The sequence below is a fragment of the Hippopotamus amphibius genome, chromosome 6 (genome assembly GCF_030028045.1).
Source record: "Hippopotamus amphibius kiboko isolate mHipAmp2 chromosome 6, mHipAmp2.hap2, whole genome shotgun sequence".
Lineage (NCBI taxonomy): Eukaryota > Metazoa > Chordata > Mammalia > Artiodactyla > Hippopotamidae > Hippopotamus > Hippopotamus amphibius.
The window spans coordinates 170,432,391-170,455,504 of record NC_080191.1 but is presented as its reverse complement, the minus strand read 5'-3'; the positions used below and the strand labels follow the sequence as shown (position 1 = coordinate 170,455,504).

General features: G+C 41.2%; 2 protein-coding genes across 5 annotated transcripts in view; both read right to left on the bottom strand.

Annotated features, from left to right (window-relative positions):
• PCYT1A (phosphate cytidylyltransferase 1A, choline) overlaps positions 1–15,650 on the bottom strand; it is a 62,168-nt gene extending 46,518 nt beyond the window's left edge. The window contains exons 1-2 of one of the 2 annotated variants that reach the window (XM_057738071.1): positions 15,584–15,650; positions 4,445–4,508 (exon numbers count right to left, since the gene is read on the bottom strand). The gene's annotated coding sequence lies outside the window, so the exon portion shown is untranslated. The other variant, XM_057738072.1, reaches the window with a different exon arrangement.
• Positions 998–22,073, bottom strand: DYNLT2B (dynein light chain Tctex-type 2B). Of its 3 annotated transcripts, none has more exons than XM_057738077.1 (5): positions 21,811–22,072; positions 20,525–20,658; positions 15,584–15,653; positions 4,445–4,508; positions 998–1,145 (listed from the first exon to the last, which is right to left on the bottom strand). In XM_057738077.1, the coding sequence occupies exons 1-5, from the start codon at positions 21,933–21,935 to the stop codon at positions 1,098–1,100; spliced, it is 441 nt and encodes a 146-aa protein (XP_057594060.1). In that variant the 5' UTR covers positions 21,936–22,072; the 3' UTR covers positions 998–1,097. The 3 variants fall into 3 exon arrangements, with proteins under 3 accessions (XP_057594060.1, XP_057594061.1, XP_057594062.1); XM_057738078.1 differs by lacking the exon at positions 998–1,145 and adding an exon at positions 1,154–2,415 and having other exon boundaries at positions 21,811–22,073; XM_057738079.1 differs by lacking the exon at positions 998–1,145 and adding an exon at positions 3,675–3,815 and having other exon boundaries at positions 21,811–22,073.
• Positions 22,074–23,114: the final 1,041 nt, after the last annotated feature.

Here is a 23,114-nt window from a genome sequence, read left to right as displayed (position 1 = left end):
GGCCGGGACGGATCAGGGAGGCCGCGCAGGGAGCCCCACGGAGGGTGTCTGGTGAAGAGACCGTCTCCTTGGCGGGGAGGAACCTTTGGAGGCGTCCCTTTTCATTCTTCAGATGTAAGGCAAGGAAACACCCAGTGTTATGGAAGAAGTATGTAAAAGAACTTTTTCATGTGTTTACTTCTTATTTTTGTCTATATGCTTGACTTGAAAGCAGCTGAGACGAAATAGGACGGGTAAAGTCAAGCATTTGCTAAGGAGCCTCCAGGGGGGAAAAGGTTTTAAATTCTGACCCTTCCCTTCCGAGTTTCAAATAGTTATTTGAACAGGGCAGATAGATTGAGGTGCTCCGAATAAGGAGAGCCAGCTGGAGAAGACGCCGGGGACTGTAAGGGGGAACATCAGCGATGGTGGGAGTCGGGATAGCATCCCACAGAATCCCCGAGCGTCTCAGGGGAGAGCTAATTTCATATACAGCCTGGAAACTCTCAGACCCTGGCACTAGGCAAAACCTGCAGAAAACAAATACATGTTTAAACTAACAAGCTGTGAAAAGTGTAGAGTGCTAACAACTGAGCAGAAACACTGGGTGAAAAGATAAAAGCAATAATTCAAAATGCAGGAAAAAAAACTTTACGCACAACTAAATTGATCTCAGTGTTATTTATAATAGTGAAAAATTAGAAATAATCAGTCCCTCAGTAAGGACATGACAAAAATCACCAATGGTATACAACCTAATGGAATAAGTGCAACTATTACAGTATGCCAGTGAAAACTGTAATCGAATAAAATGGCATAAAATTTGCACGACATGAGAAGTGAAAAATCATGTTAAAAATTATATATATGATTGTTTTAACCCTGCAAATAAACACTAGTTATGTTTGAACAATTCAATTACGGATTTTCCCTACTTTTTTCTCTACCTTCCAAATGTCATAACATGTTATAACAAAATCAAAACATTAAAATATAAGACCTAAAACTCAACAGACTCTTGCCAAACTGCCAACTTTTCTTTATTTTGTCAAGATATTTAACAGTATAAAAAAGTTCATATTTCTTCATGGTCATATCTTTTTCCAGCTTTCAAAGATTCAATAGTAGAAACAGCCAAATGCCGCTACAACACAGAATAAACTGTCCTAAAAAAATAAAACAGAAAACAAACACACAAATCCAGAATGTTAGTACTAATGAAGGACTAAGGGCAGCACAGACATGAAATTAACATCATCTCAGATCTTTGCCAATTTTCAATCATGAAGACTCTTTCCCTCCTTCAAGAAACAGGTTTTCCAGAGGATGGCTATAAATTTGCATGCCTCAGGATAGTTGCAAAGTTGCTTGCTAAAAGGGTAGGATGGGTAAAGAATTAAGTTTTCTGAATAAAGAAATAAAATGCAAAATATACTTTATGTAATATTTATTCAAAAAATAAGTATTCCTTGGGGGGAGTCAAGGAAGGGAGGGAATATGGGGATATGTGTATAAAAACAGATGATTGAACCTGATGTACCCCCCCCAAAAAAAATAAAATAAATTTAAAAAAAAAGTATTCCCATTATTCCTGATTTATCAAAGAAATAATAACTAAAATGCTTTGAGTTTCTTGGAGTAAATGCATTACCCAACCCAAGGATATTATACTATCACAGATAATGAAAATAACAGCACCTTGTCATAAATTCTGGATGAGAATAAATGATGTCTGGTTGTTTGTTCTTAATTGATAAAATTCATTTGTCCATCTTATAACTCAGAATCTCAAAATGTGCTCCAGATCCAAGTTAAATTTGTCAAATCATGTTTTTGGGTACTTATTACAGGAGTTCCACCTGCCTCAGCAACTCCTAACCCGCCAACCTCACCTCCAGCCTGGCAATGATGGGAAAAAATATGAGTTCAAGTTATCTGGTTATTAACCAAAAGCAAATTCTTTGGTTAGCCCAGTTCCTTGGCTCCTTGGGTGGGATTATTGTGAGCTGTGTTCTAAAACAGTGCTATCTGTGGTGAGGGACCTAATTTTTAAAATTTCCAATCCTTTATGAACTTATACTTTCATAAAATACAATAAAAATTAATAACTAAGATGAAATGAAAAAAGAAACATACAAATATAACCTAAAATTATTAGATTCAATGAACATAAAATTACTTTGTCAATTCCATGAGAGTTTCTAAACCCTTACACATAATTTATGTACTTATCTTGTTGAGGACGTATAACAAACAGTTCATAGACTGGCACTGGTCTGCGGACCCCAGTACCACCCAGAGTTCTCCATCAGGCTTCAGCCCTGGTTATCCACAGCAATTATCAGCTCAGTAGTATATGCTTTTCTATCCCCTCTCTCATTTCCTCATCTTCTACTGGTCTTTTCCTGGAATCTTCTAAATAAAGTACTTTAAGCTCTGAAAAATTAAGCCTAAATAAACATTCAACAAACTGAAAGATATCGTAAACTAAGTCAGCAACCTAGACCAGGCTCTCAAAAATGATTTTTAGACACCTCCCCCAACTGTATTCCAAAACCTGATCCTGATCATCTTTATTAAGTAATAATTGATAACTAAAATTTTTAACTGCATATGTGTTAATATGAGTATTACCTAGCCCCCCACTGGTTTATAAGCTCTCAAGCAGCAGAAATCATGACTTTCTTATTCACCATTTTATTCCTAGCAATAAAGGAATTGAGTTATGGGTTATCCCCTACTTTCTTCTCTACTTTCTAAATGTAACAACAGGGGCTTTGTAGGTGGCACAGTGGTTGAGAATCCGCCTGCCAATGCAGGGGACACAGGTTCGATCCCTGCCCCAGGAAGATCCCACATGCCGTGGAGCAACTAAGCCTGTGCACCACAACTACAGAGCCTGTGCTTTAGAGCCCGTGAGCCACAACTACTGAGCCCATGTGCTGCAGCTACTGAAGCCCGTGCACCTAGAGCCCATGCTCCGCAACAAGAGAAGCCACGACAATGAGCCCGTGCACCACAACAAAGAGTAGCCCCCGCTCACCGCAACTAAAAAGAAAGTCCACACACAACAAAGACCCAACACAGCCAATAAAATAAATTAAAGAATAAATAAATGTAATAACAGATTATAACAAAATCAAAACATTAAAATATAAGGCCAGTACAGAAGCTGGAATATAACAGGAGCTCAGAATTATTTGTTGAATGAATGAATTGTATTGTATAAGAACTCAGGGAAATATGCAGTTTTAACTCCCAAAAGCAAGAAAAACCACCACTTGAGCTTGACCCTTCCCCAAGAGAGCCGATAAAGGAAGATTTACATAGTACTTCCCACTGTTCAGCCTCTGATCCCTAGGGTAGTTGAACATAAAATACAACTTCGGTAGGACCACAATTTTAGAGCTAAAAGGTACATTAAGACCATCTACCCAAGCAGCTGCCACACCTGGCTGCTCGGGCAGATGACCTTGGTAAGCATAATCATGTGGAGAACTTTTTTATAAATTCAGATTCACTGATCCAATCCCTGGCTTATTTGATCAGAATCTATTGAGAGAGCCTTGGCATCTGTATTTTAAACAAATTCCTCAAATTATTCTGAGGCAGCCACAGCCAGTCTTCAGGAAAATCTAGTACAGCTTCCTAATGCTACTGATACAATCAGAGAAAAGTTCAATGACTTACCTAAAGTCATTCAATTAGAAAGTTACAGAGCTAGAAGCAGAACTTCTCTCATAATCCAATCTATTTCTTTTCTACTCTACTGTGCTTTAATTCTAAATCTACTAATTCACAACCTGGGAGCATTTGGATAGAAGATGGGATCATTTCTGGAAGCAAGTATAAAATAACAACACATGATTAAAATACATGACATTCATGCCAATGATGTACCAATGTTTAAATGAAACCTCTTTTTAAAACTTCCTCTTTACTTTTGCTTACTTTGGAGGAACAACTTTAAGATAAAGTAATTAATTTTATTACTGAAAGAAAAATCACCTGTGCTCATGGAATCCCTACCACCCAAATTTCGTTGCTGCTTAGCAAACTGCTATATGTCTATTAACACCAAATAAATAATATGCCATTTCCACATTCAAACTTGTGAAGACATATCATAAAAGTGTCCTTGCCTATAAGCAGCACACTAGGCTTTCTGCTTTAGTAACATAAATGAACAGTAAAATCATCTTATCCAGAAGGAGTTTCAGATAAATGTCTCAAGTGTCCTCAGGGACTTCCCTGGCGGTCCAGTGGTTAGGACTCTGTGCTTCCACTGCAGGGGGCACGGGGCTCAATCCCTGATCAGGGAACTAGGATCCCACGTGCTGTGCGGCACAGCCAAAATAAATAAATAAATAAAGTGTCCTCACATCTTAACAAATATTAAGTTATTTGATTTGGAATGCCCACGTGCCCTTAAGAAAGGGGGAAAAAGGTTTCCAAATAGACTTACGTTCATGAAAACATCGTGAGTACAGTTGTCGGTGTCAGCATCCCAGAAACAGCGAGCAGCCATGCTAAGAAGTCAAAGGAAAGAGCATCATCAGCAGTACCACAGGGATCTGAACTACATGCATCTGCCATAACCAAAAGCTTTCCCTGATACATTCTTATGTATCAGTGCTCCCAAGCCTTTTCACAGAATGAGATGACATACAGAAAATCATATTTGTACAGCAGAGTATACTGGGTAAACGAGAAGGGACTGGAGTCACAGATAAGGCTGCTTGCAGCTGGAGGTGACCAGCCCAGGGGTCTAGCAGCCTTGGACTCTGACTGGCTGCCTAATGGCTTAAGAGGTCAATACCTTCAAGTCTTTGGTAGTCTGGGTGGGAAGCTCTGTTGTAGATTATTTCAGGTAAGATATCTGTGTGTGACTTTTAGAGGAAATAATACCTAAGACTTATGGCTAAAATGGGCTCAACTCCTGCACAATAATATGAGAAGGTAGGTCTGGAAAGGACCCAACAAATTATTTAGTCCAACCTGATCATTTTATACAGTCCTAGAAAAGAAAGAGGCAAACTCTGAACTAGAATTCAATCTTCTGGGACTTCCTAGGTGGCGCAGTGGTTAAGAATTTGCCTGCCAATGCAGGGAACACGGGTTCAATCTCTGCCCCAGGAAGATACCACATGCCACGGAGCAACTAAGCCCGTGAGCCACAACTATTGAGCCCGTGTGCTGCAACTACTGAAGCCCATGCGCCTAGAGCCTGTGCTTCGCAACAAGAGAGGCCACCAGAGTTAGGAGTCTGCGCACCACGACAAAGAGTAGCCCCCACTCGGCACAACTAGAGAAAGCCCGTGTGCAGCAACGAAGACCCAACACAGCCAACTAAAGAAAGAAATAAAGAATTCAATCTTCTAACTAAATCTAAATCCAGTGTTATCTCTACAGGATGCTATGCTACCTCTAAATTCTAAAATTAGCCATTCTGCTCTCCCTAGTTCTTGGATAAGAAAAATGTCAGTCAAAATAAAAGCCTGTTTAAAAATGGAAACAACTTAAATACCCAGAAGTATTGGACTGGTAAATAAAATTATGATATTTCTCAACAATGAAATTTTATGCAGCCATTAAAGACTTTTTTTTTTACAAAACAACTTTAAGAACATGAGAAGATGTTCCCAATATAATATTAAGTTTAAAAAGTAATATAAAAATTTTTATTAAATGTATGTATATGATTCATCATTAACATTTACTGAGCACCTGCTTTGTGCCCCACTGGCCTGAGTGTTTTACATGTATTAACTCACTTACTCCTGTGAGAGATGTGTTCTTATTATACCCACTTAATAAACATGGAAACCGAGAGTCAGAGAAATTAAGTAAACTTGTCCAAGGTCATTTAGATAGTAAGGTCACTTACTATAAGTGATAGACCTTGGCTTTGAACCTAGGCGGTTCCGCTTCAAGTCTAGAGAAAGGTATACATATACCATACCATATTCGTTCAATTTTAAAAGCCTTTTTTTTTTTTGAATTTTACATAGAAGAGTTCCCCACAGCCTAATAAATCAAAAAAATTCCACCTATTTCCAAACTGTAACAAAAATAAAATTAATCTACTTAACTGATCAATGAATAAGTATTTATTTAGCAAGTACCATACGTCCAGAAAGAGTAAAATCTGGATTTGTCCTCAAACAATTCTCAATTAGGTGAAAAAAATTAATACACACCAAAGAATAAGATAATGTATTGTTGGTGCTGATTTATAGGTTATTAGGATTAAAAGGGATTATAATGTCTATCTAGGCCAAGCCTCCAAGTTGCACAACACTTGAATTAAATCTGCAGACGTGCTAAAGAATGTTAGAGAATTGAGAGAGGAGAAAAAGCCAAAGAAGATTTCATGAAGGAAGTAGTACTTAAGCTGAGAAGAACCAAGTGAAAGCATAAATATAAAAATGTATTTTACAAGTATTTATTGAGTATTATATATGAGCAAAGTGCTAGGTGCAAATGATACAAAGATGCATTAAACAAAATCCTTGCTTTCAAATTGTGATCTCTTTACACAATTTCCCAATAAAAGAAACTAGAGCTCTCCTTGGAGAAATGGCCAATTCTAGGGCTGTGGCTGAAAATGTACAAGAAAAACCTGGGACACCCAGGTCATATCAAAACCCTGGGCTATTTCAAAAAGAATGTTATATTTAAATATAAACATATACACACATTTATGTATATATATATTTATACACATGTGTATATATATTTATAAAGTTATGAAAAAGAATTAGAAGAAATATGATGGAACAGTTTGTAGCAGGCCAGTGCTCCCTCCAAGTCAATTAGAAAAACTGAATAAAATGAATCAGAGAGCTGCTGAGGCAAATAGGACTAGGGGAGCCAAAATTCCAGAGAAAGGTGAACCACATGAGGTAAGCTGGTATTCTGCAGCAAAATTCTCCTGGGGCATTTGCCAACTCTGGGCACAGAGCTAGAGGCTGAGAGCCTAGGGTTTGCCCAGGTAAAGGACCAATTACTGAGGGAAAAAGAAACCAGCAGGACTACTGGCAGTCTTCCAAGGCTGGGGGGATAAAATTGGAGACTTGAGGGACCAAGATCTCTGTGAAAAAGGAGAAAGCAGAACTGAGCCTGTCATGTGGTCGGTTTCCCCTCAAGATGTGTGCTGAATTCTGAAACTGCATAAGCAGGAACCTAAAAAGCTAAGTGTGGTAGGCAAAATAATGGACCCCCACCAAGTATGTCTATGTCCTAAACTCCAGAACGTGTGAATATGTTATATTACATCGCAAAAATGGTTTTACAGATGTATAACTAAGGATCTTGAGATGGGGAGATTATTCAGGTGGGTTCATTGTAATCACAAGAGTCCTTATAAAAGAAAGAGGGAGGCAAGAGGGTCAGAGTCAGAGAGATATTTGAAAATGCGATGCTATTGGCTTTGAATATGAAGGAAGGTGTTATGAGCTGAGGAATGCAGGTGGCTTCTAGAAGATGGAACAGGCAAGGGAATGAACTCTCCCCCAGAGCCTGCCAACACCTTGATTTTAGCCCAACAAAATCCATTCTGAATTTATGATCTCCAGAACTGCAAAATATATAATTTTGCTTTTAAAGGAAACTAATTCACTTAAGAAAAAGCCTCTGAAATGAAGAATAGTTTAATGCTGAGGAGACAAGGACTAAAAAAGTCAGTACCTGCCGGGACTGAGGTTCCAATGAACACTCCATGTTCTTGGTTAAAAGATCTGAAGGGCTACATTCAAGAAAGAAGGATGAGGAGGGGCTGCAAGATGGCAGGGTGGGAGGACATGGAGTTTGCATCTCCCCACAACTAGGCCAGCTGCCTGGCACTAGTGGAGGACCTCAAGGCCCAAGGAGATGGGAGGAACCCCTAAGCAACGGGCCAGGGGTCAAGCCTGAGCTCCTGCAGTGGGAGCTCTGAGTTCAAACTACTGGACTAACAGAGGACCCCAGGCCCCAGGGAATATTCATCAGAGTGAGGTCTCCCAGAGGTCCTCGCCTCGGCACCAAGACTCAGCTCTACCCAACAGCCTAAAAACTCCAGTGCTTGGAGCCTCAGGCCAAACAACCGGTAAGACAGGAACACAATCTGCCCATCAAAAAAAAAATGAGATGACAAAAAAATATGTCACAGATGAAGGAAAAAGGTAAAAATCTACAAGGCCAAATAAATGAAGAGGAAATAAGCAACCTAGCTGGAAAAGAATTCAGAGTAATGACAGTAAAGATGATCCAGAATCTCAGAAATAGAATGGAGGCACGGATCGAGAAAATACAAGAAATGTTTAACAAAGATCTAGAAGAACTAAAGGACAAACAAACAGAGATGAACAACACAACAACTGAAATGAAAATACACTAGAAGGAATCAATAGCAGAATAACTGAGGCATAAGAACGAGTAAGTGAGATGGAGGATAGAATGGTTGAAATAACCGCCGAGAAAGAGGATAAAGAAAAAAGAATGAAAAGAATTAAGAACAGACTCAGAGACCTCTGGGACAACACTACATGCACCAACATTTGAATTATAGAGGTCCAGAAGAAGAGAAAAGAAAGGGTCTGAGAAAATATTCGAAGAGATTATAGTGGAAAACTTCCCTAACATGGGTAAGGAAATAGTATCCCAAGTCCAGGAAGCACAGAGAGTCCCATACAGAATAAACCCTAGGAGAAACACACCAAGATACACATTAATCAAACCAACAAAAATTAAAAATTTAAAAGCAGCAAGGGAAAAGCAAAAAATAACATACAAAGGAATCCCCATAAGGTTATCAGCTGATTTTTCAGCAGAAACTCTACAGGCCAAAAGGGAGTGGCAGGATATACTTAAAACATATATACAGTGGAATATTACTCAGCCATAAAAATAAATGAAATTGAGCTATTTGTAGTGAGATGGATGCACCTAGAATCTGTCATACAGAGTGAAGTAAGTCAGAAAAACAAATACCATATGCTAACGCATATATATGGAATATAGAAAAATGGTACTGATGAACCTAGTGGTAGGGCAAGAATAGAGATACAGATGTAGAGAACGGACTTGAGGACACAGGGGTGGGGAGGGGAAGCTGGGACCAAGTGAGAGAGTAGCACTGACATATGTACACTACCAAATGTAAAATAGATAGCTAGTGGGAAGCTGCTGCAGAGCGCAGTGAGATCAGCTTGGCTTGATGCTTTGTGACGACCTGGAGGGGTGGGATGGGGGGGTGGGAGGGAGTCTTGAGAGGGAGGGGATAAGGGGGATATATGTATATATAAAGCTGACTCACTTTGTTGTACAGCAGAAACTAATACAACATTGTAAAGCAATTATACTCCAATAAAGATGAAAAAAAATGCACAGGAAACTCTACCCAATACTCTGTAATGACCTATATGGGAAAGGAATCTAAAAAGAGTGGATATATGTATATGTATAACTGATTCACTTTGCTGTACTCCTGAAAATAACACAGTATTGTAAATCAACTATAGTACAATAAAAAATTTTTTAATTTTTTTTTAATTTAAAAATTTTTTAAAAAATAAAACTGTTCATTCATGGTCAAAAAAAAAAGAAACAAAGAAAGAAAGAAGGGTGAGCTAAAGATAGAAAGAGCCTTATCAAAACAGCAGCCCAACCTCAACTCAGCTCAGTATCTGACTGGATTAAGGTAACTAGCCCATATTCAGGCTGAATAACAAAGGAAAGGGTAAAATTTCTCTGGAGGAAAATAATATTATCTGGAAATTTTACAGTTTTTTTAACACAATATGCAGGTCTCAAATTAGCCATGCCAAGAGATAGTGACATATAAAAGATTAACAAGACAAAAAAATAATCAAAGGAAACAGACACACATGATCCAGATACTCGGGGAAGCACTGCTATGACTAAAATGCAAAAAAGGAGGCGAGAGGGAGGATAGATAACACAGATTAAAAAATAATTTCATTAGACAATTAGAAGCTATGAAAAAAAATTTATGAAAAAAGAATTAAATGGGAATTCTAGACCTGAAAAATATAATAACAAATTAGGAATTCAGTTGGGGGTTTAATAGCAGATCAGGCATAACAGAAAAGATGATTAGTGAACTGAGGAACAGGTCAGTAGAAAAATATCCAAACTGAAGCACAGAGAGAAAAAACAAAAATTCAGAAAATAGCATCATAATAGATATGTATATTAGAGTAAAAAGATCTGAATACTTGTTTTTTTTATTTTTATTTTTTTAAATTTGGCTGCATCGGCTCTTAGTTGCGGCACGTGGGCTCTTCGTTGTGGTGCATGGGCTTCTCTCTAGGTGTGCATGCGGGCTCCAAAGCACACGGGCTCCAAAGCACGCGGGCTCAGTAGTTGCAGCACACGGGCCTAGCTGCCCCGCAGCATGTGGGATCTTATTCCCTGACCAAGTATCGAACTTGAGTCCCCTGCATTGGAAGGTGGATTCTTAACCACTGGACCACCAGGGAAGTCCCAAGATCTAAATACTTGGAGTCCATAAAGGACAGCAGAGGGCAAATGAAGCACAGGCAATATTTTAAAAGATAATATGTATAAATACAGGTGATTCACGTTTTACAGCAAAAACTTGCACAACAGTGTAAAGCAATTATATTCCAATAAAGAGCTTAAAAAAAAAAAAGATAATAGCCACATATAGCACCCAGATCTTAGTTTTTAATGCCATTCTCCAATAAAATGAAGCAAGGCTCCTCAGTGAAATGGCTGATTCTAGGGCTAGGGCAGGGAAGGGATGGGGCGGGGCATCTTATAGTGCCAGTAAATAAGGATGTGCTCAAAAACTCCTAAAAGTAGGATATGTGAAAGGGGCCCAGGAGTCAACTGAAAGTGCTCCCAGTGGCCAAAGCTGGAACAGCTGAGCAACAAAATAAAGTAGTACTGGATTATAATCCAAGTTATAAAAATCCATAGTCCATACTGAAATAAATGACTGAACAAATAAATAAATGAGAGAGAAGAGACAAATCTCTTATGCTGAAAAATTCCAAATAATTTATGTAGATACTCTGTCCTCAAGGAGATGGAGCATAACTCCTTGCTCCTTAAGTGTGGGCTGCACATAGTGATTCCTTTGTAAAGAGTACAGCATGGAAAGGGGAAGAAAGAGTACCTTTACAGTGAAAAACCTGACAAATACTATGCAGGCAGGGATCAAGGTTAACATCAACAGTAATATATAATGTTGACAATATGTACCCTAAAATGATATAATGAGAACAGCACTTTACCTCTGTGATCTTCCTCCCCAAAACCTATAATCCTAGACTAACCATGAGCAGACAAAACCCATTTGAGGGACATTCTACAAAATACCTAACCAGTACTTCTCAAAATTTTAAGGTCCTCGAAACCAAGGAATGTCTGAGAAACTGTCATAGCCAAGAGAAGATTAAAGAGACCTGTAATGTGGATCCTAGAACAGAAAAAGGGCATTTGGTAAAAACTAAAGAATTCAAATAAAGTATGAACTTTACTTAATAATGATGCATCAATATTGGTTCATTAATTGTGACAAACGTACCATCCTAATAGAAGATGTTAATAACAGAAGAAACTGGAGGTGAAGTACTTAAGAACTCTCCATACTATCTCTGCAACTTTTCTGTAAGTCTAAACTATTCTAAAAGATTTACTTAAAAAAAGGAAAAAAGATAATGGTTAAGACTTTTCCCAAGCTGATACAAAACAGATTCAAGAGCCCACAAATTCAAGAGGCCCTGAGAACCCCAAGTAGAATAAATACAAAGAAAACCATATACATCATAGTCAAAAGGCAATGAGAAAAACATTTTAGAGTGGCTAGGAAAAAAGACACATCACCTCCAAAGGAACAATAATAAGACAGAGAGCTGACATCCCCACAGAAATAACTGAAGTCAGAAGACAATGTAATCACATCTTTAAAGTGCTGAAAATGGAAAGGCATATATGCTTTCCTTCTATCTCTTTCCCTTAAGGAATGTAAATAAATGTAGTAATGAGCTATATTCAACCATGCAGATAAGGACACAGCAGAGCAAGACAGGAGAGCCTATATCCTTGACAGCAGTGAGGCACCTCACCAGGCTTGGACTCCTCCCTGGTGTGTTTTGAGAAAAGAAATAAAGCTTCTGTGTTTAAAAAGAAGAGGAAGAGGAGGAAGAGGAGGAGGAGGAAGGGGAAGGAGGAGGAGGAAGAAGGGGAAGGAGGAGAAGAAGAAGAAGAAGGAAAGGAGGGAAAGAGAGAGGGAAGGAGGGAGAGGGAGGGGAGGGGAAAAATCATGAGTTAACTCAAAGACGCTACCAATGGCCAAAGATGGGACAATTTGAGTTTCAATAAGGATACTAACTGCAATTGATTTAAACATATCACATATATTTAAAACCATGGGTTCATGGATAGAAACAAAACTCATTGGTAACCTTGGGAGGATGCTAGGGAACCAATTCATTAGTCTGAAAATTGGTAAATATATCCTTCTTTCCTCTACAAACTGTAACTCATTGTAATGAAACAAATGAAAGGAAAAAAAAGTCGTTCTTAATAGAAGAATTCCAGCTAATAAATAATGAACGATAACAGAAGATCACCATCTTGTAACCTGTGATGAATAACGGATCTAGGGCAGACTGCTAAAACCACTAATGGTAAAGCTGATAAGGAACTTTATAATAGATGGATATATCCAACAACATCTGAACTCCATGATTACTCTTAACAATAAAAAGAGGGACAGCCAGACACTTTGTGCCTCCTGATGACATCCAATAAAATGTATACTAAACACCTATGTAATATTCTTGCCCAAAACTCAGACTGATTAAGACTAGATCTAACTACTTATTTACAAGAAATACAGGAGATAGAAGACATACTACACAATACCATGGAGATACAATCCGCAAATACCAGAATGTAGAAAACACTACAAGACAATCAACCCAATTTCCTCAACAAATAAACGGCAAGGTTAAAAAAAGGGGGACAGGGAAGGAGGAGTGAAATGATAGATTAAAAGAAATTTAAGAGACATATCAACCGAATGCAATGTGTGCACTTTGTCTGGATCCTGACTTGAACAAATTGTAAAAATATACACATATATACACACACAAAAACACACATATAGGGCTTCCCTGGAGGTGCAGTGGGATCTTCCTGCTCCGGGAAGATCCCACATGCTGCGTAGCAGAGCAACTTAGCTGGAGCGCCACAACTACTGAGCCTGCTCTCTAGAGCCTAAGAGCCACAACTACTGAGCCCACACGCTGCAACTACTAAAGCCCATGCTCCTAGAGCCTGTGCTCCGCAACAAGAGAAGCCACTGCAATAAGAAGCCCGCACAGCAATGAAGAGTAGCCCCTACACGCCACAATTAGAGAAAGCCCACGTGCAGCAACGAAGACCCAACACAGCCAATTAATTGACTGATTAATTAATTAAAATTAAATTTTTAAAAAGACTGAAAAAAAGCTATTTTATAATATTAAGGAGTTTCAATATTTACATGTGATATTTTATTATGTGAAAAAGGACCCTTATATGTTAGGGATATATATTGTTGTATGTACATATGAAATGATATGATGACTAAAGTTTTCTTCAAAATAATCTGGTGGGGGCAGGGAGAGTAGTTGGAGGTATAAATGAAACAACATAAGTGTGTGTTGATAACCTTAAAGCTAAGTAATAGACACATGGGAGTTCCTTAGTCCCTGCACTTTTTCATATGCCTGAAATTTTAGATGATTAAAGTTTTAAAAGGAGGTAGGGGAGACCTTGTATGCCACGCTTTAGAGTTTAATCTGATCACATTTAACAAAGTCGGTCAGAACAAGTTTGAGGAGTTTATACTTTACCGGGTTTGAAACAAACTCTATAAAGTTTAAGAAAAGGAAGTGAGGGCTTCCTAGGTGGCGCAGTGGTTAAGAATCCGCCTGCCAATGCAGGGGACACAGGTTCGAGCCCTGCTCCAGGAAGATCCCATGTGCCGTGGAGCAACTAAGCCCGTGTGCCACAACTGTTGAGCCTGCACTTCAGAGCCCGTGAGCCACAACTATCGAGCCCATGTGCTGCAACTACTGAAGCCCACGCACCTAGAGCCCGTGCTCCGCAACAAGAGAAGCCACAGCAATGAGGAGCCCGCACACCACAACAAAGAGTAGCCCCCACTCACTGCAACTAAAAGAAAGCCCACGCACAGCAAAAAAAAAAAGACCCAACACAGCCGATAACATTAATTAATTAATTAATTAATTTAAGAAAAGAAAAGGAAGTGAGACTGGAAGTGAGACTCTCTTCTGTGAATGATAGAGAGGGGAGAGATCAGAGCCTGGAAGCGCTGATAAGGGGCTGCTAAGCAACCCCAGTATCCAGGTTACAGTGCATGCAATGAGAGACAGTAATGGCTACATAAGACAAAAGAGGGCTCCAAGCTTTTAAGCCTGAGTCAGTGGAACCTTGGTAATACTGCAGGAGACAGACCAAAGAAAATGACAGGCTGATTTAAGGAGAGGAAGGGGAAAGAAATATGGAACTCTCTTTGAACATGCTGACTCTGTGATGACAGAATAGTAAAGTATTTCTTAGTTTCACTGCAGTGAGGAAATCTCCTGAAGCCTTTTGACCAAATGGTAGAGGGCACCATAGTGAAGAGCACTGTGCTCGGAGTCAGGAGCCTGGGCTCTATCAGTGAGCCTGACACCAGCGAGATCTATAATTTTGGGCAAATCATGCTGACCCTCATAAAGGTCATCATAAAATAAGGGGACTGGACACTAAAAAAAAATCTGTAGTCTTTTCCCAAGCTAACATTCTATAGTGAAAATTCTGAGTGATAGTATCTACAAGGTATTTTTTTTTTATTCATCCAGCAAATATTTTCATACTTTCTTACTAAATACTAGAACAGGCACTGATTACAAAGGGAAATGAGAGATTAACACTTGGGCACAGGAAAAGACAGGAAATACAGATTATGAACTTGCCAACACAGAAATGACAGCTTGAGGTGATGAGAATGAACGAGCTCATTGAAAAAGCACAGAGAAGAGCAGAAGAATAAGAACTGAGCCTTGAAGAAAGCTCACAGCTGGGGAGAAAGAGGAACCAGTAAAGGAGAGAATAATCAGAAAAACAGAAGAGAAACAAGTTAGGTAAGTAACATCAGGGCCAAAAAAACCAGAGTGAATTTTAAGAAACAGAAGCTCAGGCCAATAACAATAGCTATGAAAACTGTCACTCAGACAATTCTAAAGAAATTAATTTAAGAGAATGGTAGGACCAAGAACCAGGCAACAAGGAATATGGGAGGAAACATATATACATAATGCTACACTCTCTCTGGGAGCACACATACACGCCCTGAAAGACTTAGCCTACAGATACTATGAAAAGTGAGTTACCCCATGGAGCTCAGCTGCCAACCTCACTGCTCAGGACCAGGAGCTCTTCAGTCCACAGCTGCATTTTATCATACTGTCCTTTCCTCTCACTCTTGCAAAGACATGATCTTACTGAAATTGTCAAGAAGATGAATACCCAATAAGAAACATATAAAAATAAAAACGAAAAGGAAAAACGAACTACTCACAATACACCTTCCCCTCTTTGTTCTCCAATCACTACTTGCACCACCATTTTATATCGGTCAAATCCCATTTCTGGAAAGAAAAAAATAAGAAAGTTATCTGTAAGCAAATATATGGTAAAATCACTTAATGAAGGCAAATTTGCCTAGAAACGAACATAAGCGTTCAGTCTACAAGCACTTACTGAGTATGATTATAAGCTTGGGAGTCACAGAGACTTGAGGACAGATTCTGACCATAAGCTTAGTAAGTGTGTAAGTTTAGACAAGGTATTAAACGTTTTAGTTTGTCTCTCTCAACTGTGAAATGGGAATATCACTGCCTTCCTCCCGGGAGGGTTGTGAGCTTAGACGAGACAAGCTTCCTCCTGTCTCTACCCACCTCTCTTACGTAGCAGTCTCTCTACAGGTCCTAGCTTCTTACCTTTCTCCCCTGCTCTAAGTCAGGTACTGAGCTAGACCCTCAAGATACAAAGATAAATAAGACACTCTTCTTGCCTTAAATAACTCATAGTAGTTGGGAAGGCAAACATGGAAAATAAAACGAAAATGCAGTATAGTAATAATTGAAAGCATGGCATATATAAGGTACATTAGGAGCACAGAGCTGGGTGGCTCCTCCCTTTGACTGGGCAGTGGGGAAGGGGTGACCAGAAAAGACTTCTTAGAGGATGCGATAAGTGAGCTGAGTCCTGAAAGACGAGTGAGAATTGACCAGATGAACAACGTCTCTCCATTCTATGGAGGGGAACAGCATATACAAAGACATAGAGCATGGGATCTTCAGAAAACTGCAAGCTGTTCAGTGAGATAGAAAATAAACCATAAGATTCTGGAGTATAGTGGCATGGCCTAGGAAAACTCAGCTGCTTCCCCCAAAACTACACTGCTAAACAGCAAAATCCTGGCAATGCTTCCCAACACCAAACCTGGGGGACAGAAAACTGAATGGTCATCTTCATCTCCCCTCTTTTCTGACCAAGGAATGGTGGAAACAGTGAAAAAAAAAACTGAAATAGGCAAAGTAGAGACAGAGCCAACCCTTTTTGATGAAAGTAAAAGCTCCAGGATTATACAGTAAATTAGGCAATCTGAACTCTTACAGGTACCCTTCCATTGTGGGACATGAACCCTAATTCAGGATACCTAACAAAATCTCAGGAGACAGAGCCCAAGTTATTTTTAAAAAAACACTGCACACAGCTCAGCTGAGCTTCCTCCTTTCTCTACCCATTCCTCTTCCTCCTTTTCTCATATCCATGCTTTTAAAATGTGGCTAGAATATTAAATGCCTATTAAAACACAGTTCTGAGGGGAAAATAAAATAGTCTTAGACACCATAAAACTCCTAGAAGAGAGCACAGGCAAAACATTCTCTGACATAAATCGTACCAATATTTTCTTAGGTCAGTCTCCCAAGGCAATAGAAATAAAAACAAAAATAAACAAATAGGACCTAATCAAACTTACAAGCTTTTGCACAGCAAAGGAAACCATTAAAAAAAAAAAAAACTAAAAGAAATCTATAAAAAATATTTGGAAATGATGTGACAGACAAGGGCTTAATCTCCAAAATATACAAATAGCACATACAACTCAGCAATAAACAACCTAATCGAAAAATGGGCAGAAGACCTTAATATAGACAGACAGACAGACAGATGGCCAGTAGGCACATGAAAAGATGCTCTACATCACTAATTATTAGAGAAATGCAAATCAAAACTATAATGAGGTACCAGCTCACATCGGTCAGAATGGCCATCATTAGAAAGTCCACAAATAAGTGCTGGAAAGGGCGTGGAGAAAACGGAACCCTCCTGCACTGTTGGTGGGAATGTAAGTTGGTACAGCCACTATGGGGAACAGTATGGAAGTTGCTCAGAAAACTAAAAATAGAATTACCATATGATCCAGCAATCCCACTGCGGGCATATACCCCAGAGAACACCATAATTCAAAAAGACACATGCACTCCAATGTTCATTGCAGCACTATTTACAATAGCCAAAACATGGAAGCAACCAAAATGTCCATCAACAGATGAATGGATAAAAAAGATGTGGTACATATATACAATGGAGTATTACTCAGCTGTAAAAAGCAATGAAACTGGGACATTTGTAGAGACAAGGATGGACCTAGAGACTGTCATACACAGTGAAGTGAGTCAGAAAGAGAAAAACAAATATTGTATATTAACACATATATGTGGAATATAGAAAAATGGTACAAATCAACCAGTTTGCAAGGCAGAAATAGAGACAAAGATGTAGAGAACAAACATATGGACACCAAGTGGGGAAAGCAGGGAGGGTTGGGGGGGAATGAATTGGGAGACTGGGATACCAAATTGTACCCTCCAAATATATGCAATTTACTGTACATCAACTGTATCTCAATAAAAGTTCTTTAAAAAAAAAAAAAGATACATGCACTCCTGTGTTCATAGCAGCACTGTTCACAATAGCCAAAACAATGTCCATCAACAGATGAATTGATAAAAAAGATGTGGTACATATATACAATGAAATACTACTCAGCCATAAAAAAGAATGAAATAATGCCATTTACAGCAACATGGATGCAACTAGAGATGATCATACTAAGTGAAGTAAGTGAGAAAGAGAAAGACAAACACCATATGATATCACTTAAATGTGGAATCTAAAATATGACACAAATGAACCTATCTACGAAACAGAAACAGACTCACAGACATAGAGAACAGACCTGTGACTGCCAAGGGGGAGGAAGGGAGGGAGAGGGATGGACTGGGAGTTTGGGGTTGGTAGATGTAAACTATTACATACAGGATGGGTAAACAACAAGGTCCTCCTAGCCAGCGCAAAACTATGCTCATTATCCTGGGATCAACCATAATGGCAAAGAATATTTAAAAAAGAATGTATATATGTATATAACTGAGTCACTTTGCTGTACAGCAGAGATTGGCACAACACTGTAAGTCAACTATACTTCAATAAAAATTTTTTAAATAAAATAGTCTTAGATACAGTGGGAGTAAAAAAAAAAAAAAAAAATCACCCATACCACATCAGAACAAAATGAAAAGAAGCTGAATGACAATATGCAAAGGTACAACAGCAAAAACAAACCAAAGAATTACAAGAAAAGAAACATACTATTTAGAAGACAAAAAAACTCAGCCTAGGAGATAATATAAATCAAGGAACAAAGATTAATTCCTCACAATTGATTCACAGTATAGAACAACATAAGCTCACAAATTCAATAAAATAAGAACTCAATCAGATTACAAAACAACAGAAAAATGAAAAGGGAGATTATAGGCCTAAGAAACAAACTGAATACCCACATGATACCAGTGCAGAACTAATAAACTGAAAGTGGCAAGAGACAGGACAGACACAAATGAAAACTTAAATACTGACTTAAGGTAATCACAAGTATATGTCAAAGAAAAAGGAAGAGATTATGGCAAAGATAATAGGTGTGGAAGACAGAGATGATTCAACACCTCAATATTTGGTGTCCTAAAGAAGATAATCTAAAAACTGGAATCAGAAATGTATTCAGAGATAAAAGAAGGGACTTCCTAGGTGGTGCAGTAGTTAAGAATCTGCCTGCCAATGCAGGGGACACGGATTCCATCCCTGTGCCAGGAAGATCCCACCTGCCACAGAGCAACTAAGTCCGTATGCCACAACTACTGAGCCCAAGTGCTGCAACTATTGAAGCCCTCGAGCCTAGAGCCTGTGCTCCGCAACGAGAAGCCACCACAATGAGAAGCCTGTGCACCGCAATGAAGAGTAGCCCCTGCTCACCATAACTAGAGAAAGCCTGTGCACAGCAACCAAGACCCAAAGCAGCCAATAATAAAAAAAAAAATTAATGATTCTTCATGGGTGGAGGCATTTGGAGTGATTTTTCTAATTTTAATTATTTTTCTACAGTTTAATTTTTATAACAAGTGTGTATTTTTTTACAACAATTTTAACAGTGAATTTCACTAAAAATCTGAAAACAAAAATGATCATATACTAACGGTTAATTTGGAGGATGGAAATAGAACTGCCATTTTCTTCTTTGTATTTTTCTATATTTTTTATTTCTAAAAATTAAAACATTAATAAAGAAAATACATGAAAGTATTAAATAGTAACTACCATGGATAACAGACTTTTATATCGTTAAAAAAAACCACTTTATGTGTATTGTCCACGTTTATTACAATGAAAATGTATTACGATTACAAAGGCATTTCTTCCCTCCAAAAAATATTTTCAAAAAAGGGTAAATAGGGAGTTCCCTGGTTGCCTAGTGGTTAGGACTCCAGGCTTTCACTGCTGTGACCCGGGTTCAGTCTCTGGTGGGGGAAGTGAGATCCTGCAAGCCGCGCGGCACAGCCAAAAAAATAAAATTAAATAAAAAGGGTAGATAGGACTTTTCAAATGGTGTAACACCATTAACAAAAGAGAGCAAGAGACAGAAAGATAAAGAACAGGAGGAAAAGCATGAGATCTGCTCTGCAGACGCAGAGTGAAGCAGGAGTGCAGTGCTGGGCAGGCAAGTGGTTAAGAGTTGGGCCGGAGAGATGGACTGAGGTCAGACTGTGAGAGTACTGATGGGAGGCTGAGGACTCGATATCTTGGTAGAAAAAAAACAACCAAAAATTATGGGGGAAAGGAGCCCCTGTGCTTTCTGATCTTTCCGCATACTGGGATTTCTTGGATAGTCGTTTGGTACAACTAGGTATTTCACACCTTTGCTCTTTCCCAGCACCTACAGACAACCTACATGAGTAAAAGTTACCAAGTAGTTGAGAAGACTAGACATTGAAGAAAAATTTTTGTTTAATAGAATCCACAGCTATGTCCCTTGTTTAAAAATAAAGGAAACAAATGGGTAAAAATGGGTGTTCAAAGGGAAAAAGTCGTTTCCAATTACCACCACTGTTACCTTTTAATTTATCTTTAATGTTTTCTGATAAACGTTTTGTGAGCTGAGGCATTTCTTCTGGAGAGTATTCCGCATTTGCCAGTTCCTCCTTGAGCACAGCATGGATACAGTCTTTAACCGCAGATGGCCTGAACCTAAATGAAACAGTTTGAAACATCCAACTGATGGCTCCAAAAGCCTAACTTCCCTCCACAGCTTAACTTCCCCCAGTTTTTTTGTCATGACACGTATTTAATCCTTTTTCATATTTTTATTATAAAAGTAACAAAAACAAATTAAGAAAACAAGTCATACTGCAAACTTCTATCTCCAGCCTGCACCTCTCCCCTGAACTCCGGCCACACAGTCCCACCCACACTCCATCCAGATGTCCAGGCGGCAACCTAAGTCTAACACAGCCGACACCGAGCCTCTGCTCCTCGCCTCGCCCCGAAGGCAGCTGCTCATCTCAGTCAGCGGCACCTGCAGCCTGCAGCCGCTCCAGCCACGAGCCCCGGCGTGCTCTCACAGCCCTCCCCCCGCCCATGAGCGAGTCGCAGAGGTCTACCTGCAAAGGGCCGCAGCGCCCGAAGTCAGTGACGGAGCCTACCGCCCTGACCGCCTGCCCTCTGCACGGGCCTCGGCGCTGAACGCCGGGAAGGGCTCAGGGCGGCCGGCCGAAAGCCTCCGACGCTCCTCGGGCGCAGCGGCACGCAGACGGGCCCGGCGCCCCCCAGAGGCGCGAGCCGGCCCTCAGCGCGCGGGGCCCTCGGCGCCAGCCGCCGCTCTGCCGCCAGCCCGCCCTCCGGACCTCCCGGCCGGCCAGCTCCAACGCCTTAACCCTGCGGCCGCCGGCCGGGCCCCTGCCGTCCCCGCCGCCGGGGGCCGGGGAGAACAGCGGCCCGCCCACGCCCGCCCAGCCCCCGCCTTCCCGGGCGCCGCCCCCGCCTTCCCGGGCGCCGCCCCCGCCTTCCCCGGGCACCGCCCCCGCCTTCCCCGGGCACCGCCCCCGCCTTCCCGGGCCCAGCCCCGCCTTCCCGGGCCCAGCCCCTTCCTGCGTCGCGGCTTCCCGCGCGAGACCCTGCCTCCTCCCACCCCTCCGCCTCTAGCCCCGCCCACCCAGCCAGTCCCGCCCCGCCCTCCTAGCCCCGCCCCTCCGGTCCCGCCCCGCCGCGTCAGTCCCGCTCCCTAGCCTCGCCCCCACCCCTCCAGTCCAGCCCCGCCCGCCCATCGCCGGCTCCTTCCCGACGCGCAGGGTGTCAGGCTGTCTCGCAGGTCGGCCCCGCCACAGCCCATCTGCTACCCGCCTTTGCTGGAACACGGGCCGCAGAATATAGGTATTCTCGGACTCCCCAGCGTTCTTCTCAGTCTCAGGCACTCCTTCGACCACAGAGAAGGACGCGCCCACAGAGAAGGACTGGGCGGCCGACATGGCCTCCGCTTCGTGGCCCCGTGGTGCTGGCGAAGAAGGCTCAGCGGGCGGCGGCACGGCGCCGGGAAACCGTCGCCAGGGCGACAGCGCGGCCTTTGACCCTGCGTGCAGCCGCCGCGCGCTCCGCGCCGTGCGCCCCGCCCTCCCCCGCGCGCGCTCGCCGCCCGCCGCCGCGCCTGCGCAGCCGGAGCTGGCCGGGAGCTGACGGGGCCGCGGCGGGGGCGAGCCCGTGTGCCTCTGTCGGGGGCGCGCAGCGGGCCCGCAGGCGTCCGCCCTGGTCCGCGGCTGTGCGGTCGTAGGCAGGGGCCCGGGACCTGAGGCCCGAGGACGCCTCCGGGCCCTGGGCTGAGGGGTGCGGGGCTCCGCTGACGGCCTCTGTGCTCCTGGCTTCCTGCCTGTGAAAAAGCCTTAGTCTCCTGTGCCTTTCCAAGTTCCGAAGAAGAGACTCGACCAGTTCATGTTGAGAAAAATGGAAAAGCAGGAATGAAGGAAAAGCAGTCAAGCCAGAAAAGCAGTCATAAATAGTAGCCGGAAAAGCTTACAGGATTCCTGCTTTCCCCTTGAGGGATGTAGGTGACCTTCTGACGTCCATTCTTTTCGTTTCTTTTTTTTTTTTTTTTTGATGGTTGTATTTTATACCCTTGAGCCCTACACTTAAGAGTGGTTACGATGAAAAATGGTATGTGTATTTTACCACAAATAAAATTGGGGAAGAAAAATACATAAAGTGATTGATAACCTTTGACTCCTGCTAAGAAAGCATCGCCCTCATCCGCTGCTGATGCACATTCTTAAATTGTTTTTACAGAAACCAGGGCCCCTCCAGACTGAAAGTGCTGACTGCAAACACTAGATCATAGATTGGTTGGAGCCAGAGATTTGATGATTGAGATTCCTGAAACTTCACGCTGTTACCTCACCACAAACCGATCAGAAGAATGTCCAGCAGCTGGTGGTACACCCTGGCACCCTCACCCCCAATGTTGCACTGAAAGCCATTGGGGAATGTGAGTCTTTTGAACATTAGCTGTCCTTTCTCCTTGCTTGTCAGCCTGCAGTAAACGCTGTAATTTCCTTCACTACGACCCAGTGTCAGTAGATTGGCATTGTGCTATATTGGCTGAATCAAGCAGTTGCAGAAAGAGACCATATGGCTCTCAAACTCTAAAATATTGTGTG

What these genes read in the sequence shown, in the direction of transcription:
- DYNLT2B (XM_057738077.1), bottom strand. Translation starts at nt 21,935, where the DNA reads ATGTCGGCCGCCCAGTCCTTCTCTGTGGGCGCGTCCTTCTCTGTGGTC. An exon ending in CGGCCCGTGTTCCAGCAAAG is followed by an intron (nt 20,659 to 21,810) that starts GCGGGTAGCAGA and finishes TGTTTCATTTAG; the next exon opens with GTTCAGGCCATCTGCGGTTA. An exon ending in CAAAGAGGGGAAGGTGTATT is followed by an intron (nt 4,509 to 15,583) that starts GTGAGTAGTTCG and finishes TTGACTTCTTAG; the next exon opens with CATGGCTGCTCGCTGTTTCT.